This window comes from Osmia bicornis, chromosome 11 (genome assembly GCF_907164935.1).
Source record: "Osmia bicornis bicornis chromosome 11, iOsmBic2.1, whole genome shotgun sequence".
Taxonomy (NCBI): Eukaryota; Metazoa; Arthropoda; class Insecta; order Hymenoptera; family Megachilidae; genus Osmia; species Osmia bicornis.
The window spans coordinates 466,695-485,319 of NC_060226.1; the positions used below are offsets into that span (position 1 = coordinate 466,695).

The following is an 18,625-nucleotide window of genomic DNA, read 5'->3' on the forward strand; positions in this document are numbered from 1 at the left end:
GAGCGTGTTGCTTATTACGAGGCAATCCTGTATATTTAATTTTAATTATTAAAATGTATCTTTAAAGCAGGAGGAAGAAAATATGCAGCATCAAAGGGTGTATTAACGAAAACAGCAGGATGTTATTCTTCCGCCAAGAGATAAAGGATAAGAAGAGGGTGGCGCAGTGGGTGGAAGTATGTGACAACCCAAAATCGGTGCTTTCACCTGAAAACTAAAATTCCGGGTGATCTGTAGCAGCTGCTTTAAAGAAAAATACTTCATGAGGAAAAGATTAACAACATCAGCAGTTCTAACACTGAACTTATTCGGTAATAACTCTTATATACTTTTTATAGCATATATAAATAATTGTTAATGAAAATATTTATTACAGAGGCTGTAGTAAATATTGCATGTCAGAGGCTGCCTCTATTAAAATAGAGCAACAAGACACCTGGATGCAAATGAAAAGAAGAAGAAGAAGAAGAAGAAAAAGATTGTAAGTATTCAGTTTACATATACAGTATATAAAACCATTAACATGGTATTAATATATTAAGTATAATCTACGTGCAGAGTGTATTTTATTGTATGTATGACTGTGATTAATTGTATATTATTATTGATATATATTGTGACCCTTGAAGGGATTCACTCTATACTTTATTCAATACAAAATCTTCAGTACAATGTTTCTTCGATTACGTTGGGTGCCAGCCAAGTTTCGTGGCGAAGGAATAGGGGAACGATAGAGGTCAATAGAGGGGACGGGTTTCGTGGCACTTCCTGGACGTCCGTACAATACTTCGCGGGGGAGTACGCGAGGAGGATTGTTGAGGAAGGGAGTCTCAGGGTTAAGAAGGGTTCATAGGAAGTTCTTTTACGTTACGCGTAGGAGGATAATTGTGAAAAAAGGGGAATCTTAAAAGGGGATCGTAAAAGGGATGGTACGACGAGATCGCGGAGTATAACGCACTGACGGAGAAGGTAGTCGTTGCCGGAACTCAGAATATACAATTTTGAATAATAGAAGGGACTCACCAAAACGCCTCATACACACTCAAACTCAGGACTATTCGCGGTCTCTTTATAAATCTCTATGTAAATCGCTTCAGAATCGCTCTATCAAAATCTCTATAACGCTCTCTATAATGCTCAAGGCTAAGTAATGGCTCGTCGTCGCTGCTGAGGGGATGGGGTGGAATTGGGACCTCTTCCGGGACTAGGAATGATCGATTATCGATCTGCCGGTAATCGGGATCGATGGGGCGGATGGAACTTCGGTGATGACGGCTGCGGGCTGGGTTCTTCAGACTCGGCGACAGATGGCTCCCTCAGTTACTTTTGGCTGTCTTTACTGGGATGGTGTACCTCGGTCTGTTCTCCGGGTTGCTCCCTTTCTGGGGAGGGGTGATGGTGCTGTCGCCGGCCTCGAAGCTCCTTTGGCTGCCTGTTGGGGTCTTCTCCGTCGCCTCCATCGGCCCGTTACCGGCGGGTGGGAAAAGAGATTAGGTGAGGAAGGTGTTATTGTTGGGTTTTAAGATTGGAGTGGGAGGTAATAGAAGCGCAGCGATTGTAACGGGGGGGGGGGGGCACGTGACACCACGTTACAATATATATATTTATTATATTTTTGTAAAAATTTAATATATTTTCTTGAGTATACATATATTGTTGTCATTTTTCCCCTTTCATTATTTTTATTTTTCAAAGTTTTGAATGGGAGCCGATCACTTTGTCGAAAATCATTTTGTCGACCATCACTTTGTTGAAAATCATTTTGTCGACACGATCACTTTGTCGACAATCATTTTGTCGACACGATCAGTTTGTCGGTACGATCATTTTGTCGACGTTTAATTGGTCAACATGGTTAATTGGTTCAGAAAACCTAAATATCTGACATTTGTAGAAATTGATCACACCACTTAGCCTAACGTAACTGGCGTATCCCACCCTGCCGGGCGAGGACCGGGGTGCATGCAGGGCAAACACATAGGACAAGACAAGACAACACATAAGACATTTGGTTTTTGTTTTATTATTTTTGTGGTTTTTGGTTAGGTTAGGGTTAGGTTTAAAATTTTTTTTTTTTTTTTGGTTTTTTGTTTTATAGTTTTTTTGGTTTTTGGTTTTTATACTTTTCTTAGTTTTCATATTTTTAAATTAAAAAGAAATATTGTGAGCAATTCCTCTAAGAAGGTCTTCAGTTGATATGGACTCTTGATTTTCAATAATAGTGCTAAGTCGACGTTCTTGGATTTGATATTTTCTTTTAGGTGTCTGTAGTGGTTCACCTCTAGTAGACCTTTCAATTTTGACCTCAACTTCATGTTGCTCTTTAATGATCTCTCTAATGATAGTGAAAATGCTCACATGAGCTCGACCTATCAACGTTTCAAGGCGCCTGTGCCAGGCTTCAACATTGTTCTGTGTCCTGGGGAAAACCCAGGTGTACATTTTCAAAAACCGACCACATTTCAGGTGGAAATAATGGTGGATACCGCTCTCCAGTTGGTGTACTGTTCCGGATACGCTGTCTGCCGTTTACAAAGTTTTCATTGAAATATCTTGTCACCAGCTTGGCCTCATCTGAAATTGGCCATAAAGTTCTTCAAAAGCTGCAGGAATTTTGGCAGCGTTAAGAAAAGCAAGTGCAGCAATTTGGCGAATTTCAAGATTAAACCTTTCATTGGTACCGTACCTAGTTTGCATACCGTTGGCACACACATTACGATAGATGCATTGCCCTAAATGGAAATAACATCCTTTGCTTTGCGCACCTGGAAATTCAAACCCGATAGCGTTTATGCTGGACTTTTCAAAATCGGTTAAAATGAAGTCTGGACGGAGTGGGATTTTATTCTCATCAGCCCAGTCATTCAGCTCCTGAAACAAACGACTGTAAAGCTCTTCACTCTTATTTGTCATTAACGCGTAAAGTAGAGGCACAGATACACTATTCTCTGATCCACCAACAGAAGTGTGGATTGTGTACAGTTGCTTAAAAAGCAAAGGCACTGTATTGAACGTGCCGTCCATTAGCCAATATTTGGCACCTGCCAAATGCTTGAGGTTGTCCAATGTACAGAACATTAATATTCCGTTGCCTTCGATTCGAATGTCGCGCAGAAATAGTTGACCACTTAAAGTTAAAGTTAGTTCCTCTGGAACACAGAAGTCAACTGAAGATGGCTCTGCTGGTGCCTGCATCCGGCGAGCCCGTTTCACTTGTTGCCGCAAAGCATTGTTGCTTGAGAGACAAGAGAGAACCTCCTGTGAGGTTGTAGCTTTTATATTTTGTATAACTTGGGCAGGCTTTTCATTAGTTAGGTGACCCAACTCTTTCATCTTGGCGCAAGCTTTCAAAACTGGTGCTCTGGTGACAACCGGGGCATGGTTGTGCTTGTCACAATCATGTTTGATCAAAAAATTCTGATCACCTACAAGTGTGGTTACAGCTCTTCCTGAACATTTTGGGCGTTTTTCATAAATCCAGTAGAATCTGGAGTTCCGGTGTCGTTCTTCAGTAAGCAAGTACCCAGTTAGATTAATTTTTTTTCCCTCTAATTGAAGATAATATTTCCACAGGAATTTGAGTCAGGCTGCTACTCGTGCCTTCAACTTCCGACATGCGATGTGGGCGGTCGTGGTTCTACTTGTCTTAAAAACTTAATGCTGTACTGTATGGACCTAGGTGTAGGAAGTCATGCACTTGATAGTACCTAAAAGAGGAGGAGTACGTAAAGCTATTACTACCAATGTGTCGACAAAATGATTGTCGACGAAGTGATTGTCGACGAAATGATCGTGTCGACAAAATGATCGCCGACGAAGTGATTGTCGACGAAATGATCGTGTCGACGAAATGATCATGTCGACAAAATGATCGTGTCGACAAAGTGATTGTCGACAAGATGGTTTTCGACAAAATGAACCAGACCCGTTTTGAATAAGTAAGACCATGCACACGTATATAGGGACCATGTTCTTGTGTGTGTGTACCTCACCGATATCATTTATATGTGCTTGTATCGACACCAGCGCCGCCTGGATGTTCTATGCGAAACTAATTTTCGTTACAGCATGAAATACGGGAGTTTGGAGGGCCTGCACTTCCCCTACACCTTCTTCTCCTAGAAGCTCCTGGACTTTTTTCTGTCACCCTTCTTTTCGCTCTTCGCTTGAGCTGCACCTTTCCCATACATGCTCCCATGTTTCCTCTTCCCATCCGCATTTTCTGCACTTCCTTTTCTCTTCACTCTCCCAATATCTGGCCTTGTTTATTTCGTTCCCCAGCCTAAATTTTACGATTCGTCTCCATCTCGCTTCCTTCCATCCTTTTTCTAGATATTTCGGCACTCCGGGCTTCTTGATCATCTTGTACCACTTATTGTAGCTGGATGTTTTTATCTTTTCCCATCTCTCTCTCTCCTGCTGCTGTATGTCTGCCTCTTCCATTTCCTCAAAACACATTTCCCCCTCCCTTCTTTTTCTTTCCCGTGTTTCAAGTCCTATGTCCTTTTCGGCGAAGAATTTTTCCCTTTCGTCCTTCCACTTGTTTCTTTCCACGCCTCTTTGCTCTCCTTTAATCATTTCCTCCCAGCATTCCCTTGCTAGCTCCCCTCCTCCCCCGTCCCACATCTTTCTTTCATATCCCCAAGCCAGCCTTCCCGCTTTAACCCTCATCTTCAACCTTTGCAGCTCCTCCCTCACCATGTACCCCAGGGTGCACCAGTCCACTCCTATCGTCCATCTCAGGTATCTCTCCTGCAGACCTTCTATTTCTCTCCATTCCTTCCACCCCCACACTTCCGCATCATATGCCAGACCAGTCTGTCCCACAACCAAATCCTCCTCTTCCAGTCCTTTCCAAATCTTCTTTTCCCGACCCCCCATATTTGTCTCATCGCTACTCCTGCCTTTCCCATCCTGTCCTTTATATGCATTTCACTTCCTCCATTTCTCCTGATGGTGTTCACCTTCTCTATTTTCTTTCCCTTCCACAGCCAATCCCTCTTTCTCCATCTCCCTCCGCCTTTCCTATATCTCATCACCTTTGACTTTTCCCTGTTTAGCTCCAGCTTCTTTTTGTCTAGATACCCTTCTAGTTTCCTTATCATCACCACCATGTCCTCTTCTTTCTCCGCCAGTAGTGCCACGTCGTCAGCATACGCCAGGGTGTATATTTTCCTTTCCCCTAATTTGATTTCTCCTATCCCTCCTTTCCGTACCTCCGCTTTCATGTTCGCCGTTAATAGATTATACAGTATCGAGCTCAGTGGGCATCCCTGTCTCAGGCTTCTCGCTGTTCAGAACGGTTCCGTCAGCCCTTCGTTTGTCCTCACCTTGCTCTTGGTTTCTCCTTTTATCATTTTTACCGACTGAGATATCAGTAACTCCTCTTTCCCTTAGCGTTTTCAGCAGCACGTCTCTGTCTACCGAGTCAAAGGCTGCTTTCAGGTCAATAAAGCAGGCGACCACCTTCCCATTTGCCTTCCTTAACTGCCTGTTTACCATGTAGTTCAAGTCATATATATTGTTGCGACGGCGAGAAGTTCCCGCTCTTTCGACGCATCGACCGCTTCTTGATGTATCGAAAGAGTCATCGACTGCCCCGTCCGAAGCTGTCGACGAATCATGAGGAGAAGCTATCCCTTGTTTCGAGCGGAAACACGATACCGGATGCTTGAGGTCTTAAGAGACCGCGCGTCTTTTGAATATCAGAATGTATCGGGAAGCCAACCTGTACAGACCTATTGCTTAAAATTCCTGTGTATTTGAAATATAGACAGTCTAGTTTGCTTCCTGTTTATTTATTTGACTATGGAAAGTGCGAGCTCCACTCCCCGGCGCAACAGTATTATCCATGGTGCCCATGCCTTTTCTGAAACCTATCTGATTTGGTGGTATCAACCCTTTGTGTTTGACCTCCTCCGCTAATCTCTTCGTTAGGACTGCCGCGAATATCTTGTAGACTGTTGGCATCAAGGTCGCATATCTCCCGTACCCATTCCGCTACTTCCTCCCCTCCGTATTTCCAGACTTCATTTGGAATTTCGTCCCCTCCTGGTGCTTTTTGTCCGACTTCGAAAAGGAGGAGGATACTCAATTCGATCAGTATATCTTTTTTTTTCCTGGCTTTGTTCACCGATTACTCCGAGATGGATGGACTAATCGGAATGAAATCTTTTGCGTCTTGTAGGATATGTCTTCCGATTGGTCCCGTTATAAAAACATTTCGCATTTTTTTATTCCGAACGGTTTTTATTGCAAAAAAAACGGGAAGTTTCTAATCTCAACATAGAATGACTTCAATGATCCTTTAATATATTGTCGGGGGCATGATTCTGAACATCTTTTTCATTATGCATAATTAACGGAAACCTTTAGTTTTCGAGATATTCGTGAAAAACTATTGTTATTTTTTCTGCCTTTGTTTGCCGATTATTCCGAGACGGATGGACCAATTGGAACGAAACCTTCTGGATCTTCTAAAGTATGTCTCCTGATTGGTTCCGTTAAAAAAACATTCTATATTTTTTCATTCCGAACGGTTTTTTCCAAAAAACGTACTATTTCATGTACGTGCGGTGTATGTTCACCGATTATTCTGAGACGGATGGACCAATCGGAATGAAACTTTTTGCATCTTGTACAGTACAACTCCCCATTGGTCCCGTAGAAAAAATATTTTGCATTTTTTTATTCCTAACGACTTTTTTTTCTAAATGTACGTTCGCTGATTACTCCGAGACGGATGGACCAATCGGAATGAAATCTTTTGCGTCTTGTAGGATATGTCTTCCGATTGGTTCCGTTATAAAAACATTTCGCATTTTTTTATTTCGAACGATTTTCATTATTGCAAAATACGTTCTGGTTCAAGGAATGCACCGATTGCGATGAAAGTTTTCACATTTCGTAGATCATTCCACGATGATTCCATTTCCCAAAATTTATGTAACTTCTTAATGTTGATAACTATTGTTATTATAATAAAAGCCTATTCTTTAGGGTTACCCTCCAAGGAATATACCGATCGCGACTTTTCAAAGTTGTCCCTGCAAGTAAACTTCGAATACTGCTCGTTCCACTAAAAAGTGTGAAATAAAATAATTTTTAACAAAAAAAAAATCCGACTTCGAAATGCACTAAAAAGTATAAAATAATTTCTATTTCATTTATATCTGTATTCCACAGCTATTAATATAATCTACTTAATCGTTAAATAGGATACTAAATATATTTCAACCTTTTCGGAGGCGGCGCAAAATTAAACATATAATTTTTTCTTTGAAAAATAATAGGAATTTCATTATATCATGTATCTTTACCATATCATCATCCCTTATCAATTATCGTACGTAATATATTTCTGTCCACTATTTATACGATCGCAAATTAAGAAGCAAGCTATAGAGGGGAATCTCACCTAGGGAGCTGCGCAAGTTAAGTATGGTCTCTCGTGAAATGCAGTATACATGTACATCAGAAGTGCTACCAACTTCTGATACAATCGCTACAATTACAAATGTTTTCTGGAGTTCCACGGTGGCAACCGTAAGGGACGGACGTGTTAACAAGTAGTGGATCTTTAGGGAGTTTTTTCATAGTTTTCTCCTGGGGTTTAGTGTTCCAAATAAAATATTGTTAGGGGGGTAGTTCTTTGGTGAGTTGTTCTTTACTGGGGTTTGCCTTCCAGAAAAGCAGGCTCTAGAAAAATAGAAGAGAGTGAGAGTGTGGTAACTCCCTGCGACAATCCGTTGTCGCAGGGAGGTAATGTTGTCCCAAAGAAAGGGAAGAAGAAGAGGACTGGAAGAATAAAGGAAAGAAGCAAAAGCGAAGGTGAAAGACTGGTAAAAAGTAAGGAAACGTATGTCGAAAACAAGTGTGGATCGGAAGATTTTGAAGCAGAATACCTAGAGGAAGATGTCGAGGCTAGGGAGTTTTTCGAACCACTTAAAAAAAACAGGGAACCGTTAGAAAGTGCCAACCCCGAGAGAATATATATCTTGGGAGGAAATAGTGAGGATGAAGGAAAGGTAAAGCCAATAGAAAAGGCCACGGGAATAGTGACTAGCCCAGAGAGGGCAGCACCAAAAGGGATTGGTACCCCTGATTTAAAGAAGGGGAATGGTGAAGAAGAAGCTACGTCTCATTCTTCACGGATACCGTTGGACGAGAAAGACGCGACGGAGGAAAATAGAAAAGCTAGGAAGAGAGTTGCGGAAGAAGGAGCCATTATAGTACCAGAAGGTAATAAGAGAGATAGGAGGGAAAGAAAAAATGGGGAGGAACCTACAATTATTTCTTCTCCTTTAGTCGAAAGAGAAAAGAACACCCACACGCAGCAAGAAGGGGTTACGAGTGGTTCCGCCGAGTTAAAAGAAAATAGTAAGGACGATAAGGATCTAAAGGAAACGACAGAGGAAGGAGCTAGACAAGACAAATTCAGAAGACGAGGTGAGAACAAACAGTTATACCTAGAGGAGCTGAAGAGTCGCGAGTATATGATCACGATGGTGCTTAAAAAAGAAAATTCAAGCAAATTCAAAAGAAATAACATAATAAAAATTTATAAAATAATGGGCACGAGGTCGCGCTTTCTACGTGGTTTGAGAATGGTAGGCTATAATAAAGCGGAGCTTACTTTTAGTGACATGGCGGCAGCCAATTCAATCCTCAAAATGGCGGATCAAGAGGGAGCGATGTTCGAGGCCTTTCTTCCGGACAGGAAGAAATGCAGGAAAGGTGTAATATCAGAGTGGGAGGATTCAATCGAGGACTTGATAGACTTTGTAATGCCTGGACAAGGAGAATTTGAATTTAAAAGATTAAGGAAAAAGTTTACAATAATGGAATAAGTGAATGGACAGAGGGTGTCGCTATATTAGTAACTGTTAAGGGAGACCGGCTGCCAACTGAGATTAAGGTTGGTGCGGGGCATGTGGGCCTGAGGGTATACCCGTATGTTGAACAAGTTAAGCAGTGTTATAAGTATTTTGCATATGGACATATACAGAAGTTTTGTCGGGCGCTCAAAAAGTGCCTAGTGTGTCTGGAAAGGGAACAAGGTGCATGTGAAAAATCTGCTGTGTGTATTAATTGTGGGGGTAACCATACGTCCCTCTCTAAAACGTGTTGGATGTACCAGCGAGAAAGGGCTATTCGCAAGGTAATGGCCTATAAAAATGTTGCATACGTTACGGCCAAGAGCATTGTGGCTAAATAAATAGGTGAAAATTGGGATGAGGAAGCGGTTGGGAGAGATGGCGGAAGTAGGGATTTTCCATCCTTGCCAACCAGGAGGACTGCATTCTGGGAGCTGAAAGAAGTTCCATTAAATGACGAATTAGAAGAGCTGAGAGAAGCAAAGAAAAAGGCGGGTGTAGGAATGAGAGGTGTTAGAAGATGGGAAAAGGAGCAGAATAGCCTAAGAATGACGGCTACCCAAGAAAAAGCTAGAGGAAGAGGAAGAGGCAGAGGAAGATTAGGGGAAGAAGAAAGGACCAGACTCTCCAGTGGAAGGGGATCCCAAGGCCCGGCTATACTGATGTCAAATGCTTATGAAGTACTACAAACGGAAGAAGAAGAGGGAAATCAAGAGGAGGCTGAGTATGAATTTGGTAATGGTCTACCAGTCGAAAGGGCCATAAAAAAGATCAGCTGCGTTGAGCAACGAGCGCATAAGAAAATGATAGAGCAATTGGAGAAAAAAAGGGAAGAGGATTTCCTTACAGATCTTATGAGACTCATAACGGATAAAGGGTATGAGCAGGAAGTTGAAAAATTATTAAATGATAGGAAAGTTACAAACCAGAGGACAGAAGAGGAGGAGTATATCTACTGGAATGTTACAAAACACAGACCGGATTGGCATGTACCAATCCCTGAAAAAACGAGGGAGAAGCTGAGAAAAAGACAAGAAAGATATGAGAAGCAGAAGGAGGCGAAAGAAGCGAAAGATAGAGAATTAGAAGAAATGGCAATTCGTGCACACCAAGACTATGGATGGACAAAGGAAAGAGCAAGACAGGATGAGGATTACAGAAAAGGAAGACTAGAAGAGCTCATGAGAAGAATCGAGGGAAGAGTCTGTGATAATAAAGCGACCGCGTATAACGATGAGTATTTGGGACAATAAAGTATGGATTTGGTTGCTTTGGTCGTATGATGTGAAAACTGTGTGGAAAGAGTGTAACTTTAGGGATAAGATAATAAGGGATCGTCAATTAAGACAGCGCAGTAGGCGTAATAGAAGATATAATTTTTCCATAGACTGTTTTTTGTTCATACTATTGTTATGTATTGATACTGTAATTTGTATTTTTATTTTTATTTTTATTTTTCGTAACTACTTTATTATTTTCATTATAAAGGTCAATAAGATAGTTTGGTTGTTATCCCAAGAAGTTAAAACAGAGGCACTTCTTGGTGGTCAGACCTTAGGGAACGTACCTATTTCTAAAGGCCGTTTAGCGCAAAGCAAAGCCATAACAGAGTTGGCAGTAGTTTTGGGTAAGCATTTGCTTTATAAAGGTAGAAACAGAAGAAGAAAACTGGTCTATAGGATCGAATGCTTGTTTATCAACGGAGTAAGAGATACCGAAGGTACTGATCTTTCATTCTGTTTTATTCAAAAAAATTGTCGCTGTATGATTTGTGTGGGTGATGGGTTAGATTTAAGATGTAAGAATTTATATGACAAAAAACTGAAAGATTGTCAGGAATGGAGTTTTATCCCTCTTATTAAAATATTACTTTTTTGTAGGCTTTTGACTTATTACTGCCTCACCTGTTGCAAAGTTCGGAGGGTGTTAAAGAGGAGGGTAGAAGGAGGACATGGAAGTCATAGAGAGTCATAGAAAAGAAAGAAGAAAGGGTATTTCATTTCTTCTAAATGGCTACTACGACGGCTAACGGTAAGTTCTGTTTAGGAACCTGGAATTCTAGAAGTGTTAAGGGGAAATTAGGTGAACTTAAGGAAACAATTAAAAAATTTGATATAATGGGTATTACAGAAACCTGGCTTAAAAGTAAGGACAGATTTGTTATTCCGGGTTTTGATGTGATTAGAGGGGATTTAAAAGAGGACAAACAAGGTGGGGGTTTAGCCTTTATAATAGAAAAAGGAATAAAATACACAGTTAGAAATGATTTGAAGTGGAAAGGTACGGGAAGGGAAATCCTAGGCATCTCAGTGGACTCTAATCAGGGAATATGGGACATTATTCTCATATACAGAAGGCCGGGAGGGAGGTGGCTAAAAGAGGATTGGACTAGTTTGTTTAGGAATAGAATACAGGGTATAGAAACGATTTTCATGGGAGATTTTAACGCGAGGAACAAGGTTTGGAATTGCGTAGTTGATAGCAGGGAGGGCTTATTACTGGAGGAGGTTGTTAGGGAAAACGATTTGTTCATTGTTAATACAATTACTAACTCAAGAGTAGGAACAGGCGGTAGACCGCCTTCGAACATTGATTTATTTATCGGGTCGCACTACGTAATGGACACTTCAACTATAATTGAGGAGAATGAAACTATAGGTTCAGATCACCAGGTATTAGCTTTGGTCCTGGGGGATGAAGAATTACAAAGAATAAGGGAGATTAAGAGTTCTACTAGAAAGTTTAGGGAGGACAAAACAAACTGGGATTCATATACCATCGCTACAGAGGAGGAGGCAAAAAGACTGACAGAAAGGTGGGGCGAGGTAGGCCAGATGGATATGGTTGTAGAAGACAGATGTAAGGATTTTACGGAGGCTTTAATCAATGCTATCAGAAAGTCAGGGGGCTTTACTGAGGAGGAGGACAAACCCAGTAGGGGGAAAAAAAATAGGAATAGGCCTAATAGGACAGCTAAAAAAAAACAGTTGTGGTGGGACGAAGAATGTAATGAAGCAAAAAAAGCTAGAAGAAAAGCGGTTCAAGCTTTTATTAAAACACCAAACCAGGATAACTGGGTTAAAATGAGGGATGTTGGAAAACAAATGAAGAAACTAGTAGAAGAAAAGAAGGCCTGTGCATGGGACGAATTTGCTGCGTCCATTGATTGTCACACAAGCCCTACTGAGGCCTGGCAGAAGATTAAACAAATTAAAAATGGTATTGGCAGAACGGGGTGAACGAAAACGAGATGAATGAATTCGAAGATCAAGAAATTGATAAAATATTCTCATATAATCAAAGTGTAAGTGTAGCGGTGGGGATGGACGAGGAATTGGATAGGAGTACAGAAGAACGTAATACTGAAGAAGACCCGGAGGTATCGAACTGGATCATTACTTCCGAGCCCTTTAAAGAAAGGGACCTGCAGGAAATACTGGACTCAATACGAACAGCCTCTGCACCGGAAGAGGACGGGCTATCGTATACATATATCAAAAAAATGAGCAAGGGAATGAAGGATTGCATGTTGGATCTATACAACTTGATTTGGAGGAACGGCTGCGTTCCGAAAGCTTGGAAAAGGGTCGTTATAAAATTTTTGGAAAAGCCAGGAAAAAAGGCCCTAAGACCTATCTCCCTGATCAGCTGTTTGGGAAAAATTTTGGAGAGACTGGTGAAGAACAGACTTGAGGAATGGGCCGATAAAGATGAGATCGTGGATTACCGACAAAGCGGGTTTACGAAGGGAAGATCTACCATGGACAATTTGGTCACATTGACTATAGACATCAAGAGGGGGTTTAGGGAGAAAAAAGACACGTGTGGAGTTTTTTTGGATGTTAAATCGGCTTATGACCACGTTAACCACTCCAAATTGGTAGAACTCTTAAAGAAAAGAAAGTGCCCTAAAATGATAGTTGATTTCATAGTTAATTGGTTGAAGGATAGATCTGCTTTGTGCAGTAGAAAGTACAGGGATGCAATACATGGGCGGGTCATGAGGGGACTCCTACAGGGCTCGGTCCTGAGTCCCCTACTATACAACATTTATACTTCGGAAATATGTAGAGGGGTGGAACGGGAGGGTGTTAAGGTTCTACTTTATGCAGACGATATTGTTGTGTACCTGTTAGGGGATAATGTAAGGGATATGAAAAAAAATAGAAGGTGCAGTTGATATCTTATTGAGTAATTTAAAAGAGCTGGACTTGGGATTGGCAGAGGGTAAATCAAAGGTAGTTATTTTTACAAGGGCAAGAGATAAGAAAAGGGTGGACAGAGAGTTTAGGATAGGCCTGGAATGGATTAAAAGTGAGGAACAAGTTAAATTCTTGGGAATGATCTTAGACAGGTCGTTGAACTACAGGAAACACATAGAGATGGTTAAAGATAGGGCTAGGAAAAAATTGGATATCCTTAGATTCATAGCGGGCGTTAAGAAGAGGGTTAAGCCGGGAACAATGCTGATCTTCTTCAAAGGCCTGATAAGATCGGTAATCGAGTATGGCCTTTTCGTTTATTTTTGGGATAATATAAAGTCGTTGAAGAAGATCATGAGGTTACACAATGCGGGAGTCCGCGTTGCGATGGGATATAGGATAACCACACCCATAAACGTAATGAATACCGAAGCTGGTATAATGGACTTGGAGTCTATAGCCGAGGCTCTACTGGAGAGATTTGTTATGAGGCAGAGAACTAGGGGTAAAGGGTTAGTTTATGAATCCCTAATGAGATCGTTGGTTGTAAGGGATGAGGTAGGGGCGGAGGAATGGGACCCGTGGACGAGAGCATGGTGTAAAGCGGAGGGAATAGCTGAAAGGATACTGAATGAAAGATAAGGAAATTAGTAATAGAGAACGTGATTTTTTAGAAAAGGGTGGAATGTTAGTGGACTGGGATTCGGGAAAGGATAGGAAAACAACCCCTTTCTCAGACTCCCGATTATCTGAGAAAATTAAAGAAAGACTTTGGCCAGGCGTAAATAACGGGGAGGTAATTGAAATATATACGGACGGGTCAAAAAGGGACCTTAAGGAGGTTGTCGGCGCAGGAATGGTATACAGAGTAGGGGATGGGGAATGGTGTGAGGAGTCTTGGTCTTTAAATAAAGTAACGTCGGTGTTTTCGGCGGAGGCGTTCGCGATTTTACAGGCGGTTAAAAAAGCAAGATCTAATTGGGGTAGGAATAGAGTTGTAATTTTAACGGACTCTGTTAGCGTTTTGAAAAAACTGATGGGGTATACTAGGAGGACGGGAAATAACCCTTGGATAAGGAAAATCGTTAACGAAATGATGAATCTGGAACTTGACTATAAAAGATCTAAACAACATTACTCTGACCTAGCAAGCATAGACAATAGGTTAGGCTTCGCATGGATCCCCAGCCACGAGGGCATTGAGGGGAATGAGAGAGCGGATCTTAAGGCGGGAGAAGCCACATGTGGAGATGAGACGTATGAATATGGGGTTGTTGAAAGAGATGTTATGAACTACATAATGGATAGTGCGTGGATTAGGAATTTTGATAGAGCGAAAACAAAAGGAGAGTTTAAGGGGGTAAAGTACTTTATGATGAAAAATAATAATGCAGGATCTAAAAAACCATGGTTTGATGGTATAAATGGCTTAGGAAGGAGAGATCTAGTGAAACTAAGTAGGATTAGGTCTAATCATTTTAACCTAGGAGAATCTTTATTTAGGAAAAACCTTACCGACATAAAGGGATGCATATGCGGTGCTACATTAGAGTCCATTGAGCATGTCATATGGGATTGTGACAGGTTCTGGGAAAGTAGAGCGGAACTTGATAGGTTCCTGATATCAAAAGGTTTTTCTGAAGGTTCAGATGTTATAGAAATGTTAATGGAGGGTGACTTGGGGGTAATTAAACGTATCACCAGGTTCCTAAATAAATTTGGTAAAATCATTTAAAACGAAGATGGATATAATAAAGCAGATTAGAATAATGATCATCGCAGCAGGAGTGGCAGTAATAAGAAGACTACTGCAACGCACAGCGTGGAATGAGTTATGATATAGGTCGAGTATGTAATTATATTTGAACGTTTTGTACGAAATGAAGTGTATGGATGTAATGTACATTTATATTTAGCGCCTTTTTGTAATCGGGCTATATAGGGGGCGTTGCCCCCTGAAACGCCATCTTGGGCAGAGCCCAAGAAAACCTAAATACAATACAATACAAATGTTTTCTGCCGTATCTATAACGTTTTTCTCTTACTACTTATTAATTACCAAGTTTGCCATACCGTAATCAAATCGTTATTGGCAGCATCGGTTGTTCGGGTATTTTTAATTTTTCGCCGCCTCCGAAAAGGTTGAAATATATTTAGTATCCTATTTAACGATTAAGTAGATTATATTAATAGCTGTGGAATACAGATATAAATGAAACAGAAATTATTTTATATTTTTTAGTGCATTTCGAAGTCGGATTTTTTTTTTGTTAAAAATTATTTTATCCGTCCTTAAATTTTGCCACCACCTTTCTTATCTCTTCCCTGCTGATTTCCTCTTCCCCATCCTCCTCCGTCTTTCTTTTGCCTCCCAATGCTACCTTTTCCTCTGTTCCCCCTAGCAGATTCATGAAATGGTTTCTCCATTCCCCCTACTTTATGCTCCTTTTTACCTGTCCTCTCTTTTTCCTCTCTCTGTTTACTATTTCCCACACGTTTTTGTCCGTTCTTGTTCCCTCCACCTCTTTTATAAACTTGTAATTTTTCTTCTTTCTTTTTGACTTCGCATAGCTTACTGTATTCCTTCTTTGCCTTTTTGTAAGTTTCCCCTTCCGCTCTCCCTTTTCTCCATTCACTTAGTACCTTCCTCGTTTCTTTTTTCCTTTCCATGCACTCCTCGTCCTACCATCTTTTAGACTTGCCTTTACTGCTCTTTCTGCTGCCCCGCTCCATTCCACATCTAAATTCCTCTAGCCATCCATAAAATCCATGTCCTCATCTAGTCTTCCTTCTTTCGATTTCCACCAGACTATTTCCTCTCTGAATTTCATCCTCCCTTGCTCCGTCCAGTCGCCTCTCGAGGTAACTTGCCTTTTCCTTTCTTCTTCTCTCCTTTCTTTCCCTCTCCCCTTTAATTTTACTATTAGAGGGTGGTGATCTGAGTCTGTCCCCTATTTCCATTCTCTCAATCCTTTCCCTCCCTTCCTCTTCCACTATAACCTAGTCTATCGCCGTGTCCCCTCTGACCCCTATGTATGTAAATTCTCCTGCTTCGTCCCCTTCTACGCTCCCGTTCACAATCGACCAGCCTGTCTTTCTTAGATTCTCTAGCAACATTTTTCCCTCCGTATTTATTTTCTTGTCCTTGGATTTTCTTCTCCTCTCTTTCTCCTCCTCCTCCGCACCTACTCCACCTCCTCCTTCTTCCCCTGTCCTCGCATTAAAGTCTCCCCCTATTAGCGTCCTTCTCTCTCCTCCAATTTCTTCCATCCAGGTTCTCAGGTTTTTAACCTTTGTGTCCATATCTCCGTTTACGTATACCCCCACTATCCTCCAGCTCACTTCCCCACCCTTGACGTCTGCCACCATTATGCCTTCTTTATTCTCCTCTTCCAGGATCCTTCCTTCTGTCTCCATTATTTCTTCCTTCACTCCCATTACCATCCCTCTCATTGTTCTTCCTTTTTTGTTTCTTCTCCTTGCTGGTTGTGCCTCCCACCTATATTCTTTTGACAGTCCTTCTTCCACCTTCACCCAGCCCTTCTCCTCTAGCCACGTCTCCATTAGCACAACCACGTCCCATTTCTTTATTGTCTTCTAGAAATCGGCATCTTTATTTCTGATCCCGGCGCAGCTCCAGAAACCTATTGTCCACCCTTTGTCTTCTTTCTTTCCATCAGTTTTTTTCTCTTCTTTCTCTCCACCCTTCCTTTCCCCTGTCTGTCTTCTCCCCGCTTTCTGTTTCTCTTTTCTCTCCTCCGACTTTTCCCTTTCGTCTTTTCCACTCTTTTTTCCCTCTTTTCTTGTCCTACAGCTTCCGCCCTGTCTTCGCACCCTATGTCCCTTGCACCTTTTCCCCCTTATTGCACGATCCTTCTTGAAAGTCCCACCGCTTTCTACCCTCCCCATCTGTCAGCCTTCCACTTACGTCGTCCCATTTCCACCACTTCCCTTCTATTCTTATTTTCCCATGGTCTACCCATACATATTTTCCTTTCTCTCTTTTCTCTCTAGCAATTCTCCTTAGTATCCACTGGGTTCTCCTCTCCGCCCATGTTAGGTACTCCTCAATTCTTTTCTCCCTTCCTTTTAGGGCCTTTTTTCCTCCATTATTTAACCGACTTCGAAAAGGAGGAGGTTACTCAATTCGATCAGTATGTATTTTTTTTTTCTTTTGTGTGTTCACCGATTACTCCGAGATGGATAGACCAATCGGAACGAAACCTTTTGCATCTTGTAGGGTATGTCTTCCGATTGGTCACATTGCAAAAAAATTTTTCATTTTTTCATTATTATTGCAAAATACAATAAGTTTTTAATGTCAAGATTGGACGATTTCAATGACCTTTTAATATGTTGTCGGGGACATGATTCTAAACAACTTTTTCATTATGCATAATTAACGGAGAGTGTTAATTTCCGAGATATTCGTAAAAAACTATTGTTACTACTACATTGAATTCTACGTATGCCTACGTGTCTCTACCGGAGTATGAGTCAGCATGCAGTCGCCGATTCTCTACTGTTTCTTGTACATATACATGTGTACTCTGCAAGGCATGTACCGATCGCGATGAAACCTTTCACATCTAATAGGAGATATTTCCGCGATATCTCATTTGCAAAAATGTATGGAATTTGTTATTGTATGGAAGTTATCGTTAAAAACTATTGTTATTGCAATTAACCAATAAGAATAACCAATAAACCACCTTACGGCATCCTACAAATACTGCTCGTTCCACTAAAAAGTGTGAAATAAAATTGAAAACTTTTCTCCTACTAGGAAGATTCTAGTTCAGACGTCGGCAACCTATCAAATCATTATTGGCAGCATCGTATATTCGGGTATTTTTAATTTTGCGCCGCCTCCGAAAAAGTTGAAATGTATTTAGTATACTATTTAACGAGTAAATAGGTTTTATTAATAGCTGCTGGGTATTTGTATAAATGAAGTAGAAATTATTTTGTTACGTTGCGCGGCGCGAGGCGAGCGCGCAACGTAAAAGATAATAAAGAAGAAGAAAATCAGTTGTTAATTTTTCTGAATTGATTGATTAGTGCGATGAGAAAGGTCTCGCTGCCACCAGCCCTGACCGCGTATGACGCGTTAACGTCCTCTACGATCAGAACAATTTTAAAAGACAGAAATTTAGGTATTTATTCCCGTTGAGTTCGTCAGTGTTCTAGGTCCCGTACGGGTCCCTCCTTGAAACGTAGTGTTGGTGTGCGTGGATTTGATGTAAGAAAAGGTGTTATAATTCAAAGAAATAAATAAACTGGTTAGTGTGCAAAAATGAGATGTAACGCAAAGAAACTATTGCAGCTAACAAAGAAAACTGATTACTGAAATAATTCTGATAAATATGATTTGGTAAATAGCTGAATTTGAATATAAACAGTTATAATTTACAAGGGTAAAGATGCTTAACCTATTGTATAATAATGACTATAGTTTGACTGGAAAATCGTGTAAAATATATATAAACAGCCTTTGATTCGAATTGAGATCGCTTATTATAAATTATAAGCGCAAGTATATTTTAT

The 18,625-nt window shown here is 40.9% G+C and overlaps 1 protein-coding gene across 1 annotated transcript; it reads right to left on the reverse strand.

Annotated features, from left to right (window-relative positions):
* Positions 1 to 2,556: 2,556 nt before the first annotated feature.
* LOC114881283 lies at positions 2,557 to 3,333 on the reverse strand. The gene has a single exon (XM_029198024.1). The coding sequence runs from the start codon at positions 3,331 to 3,333 to the stop codon at positions 2,557 to 2,559; it is 777 nt and encodes a 258-aa protein (XP_029053857.1).
* Positions 3,334 to 18,625: the final 15,292 nt, after the last annotated feature.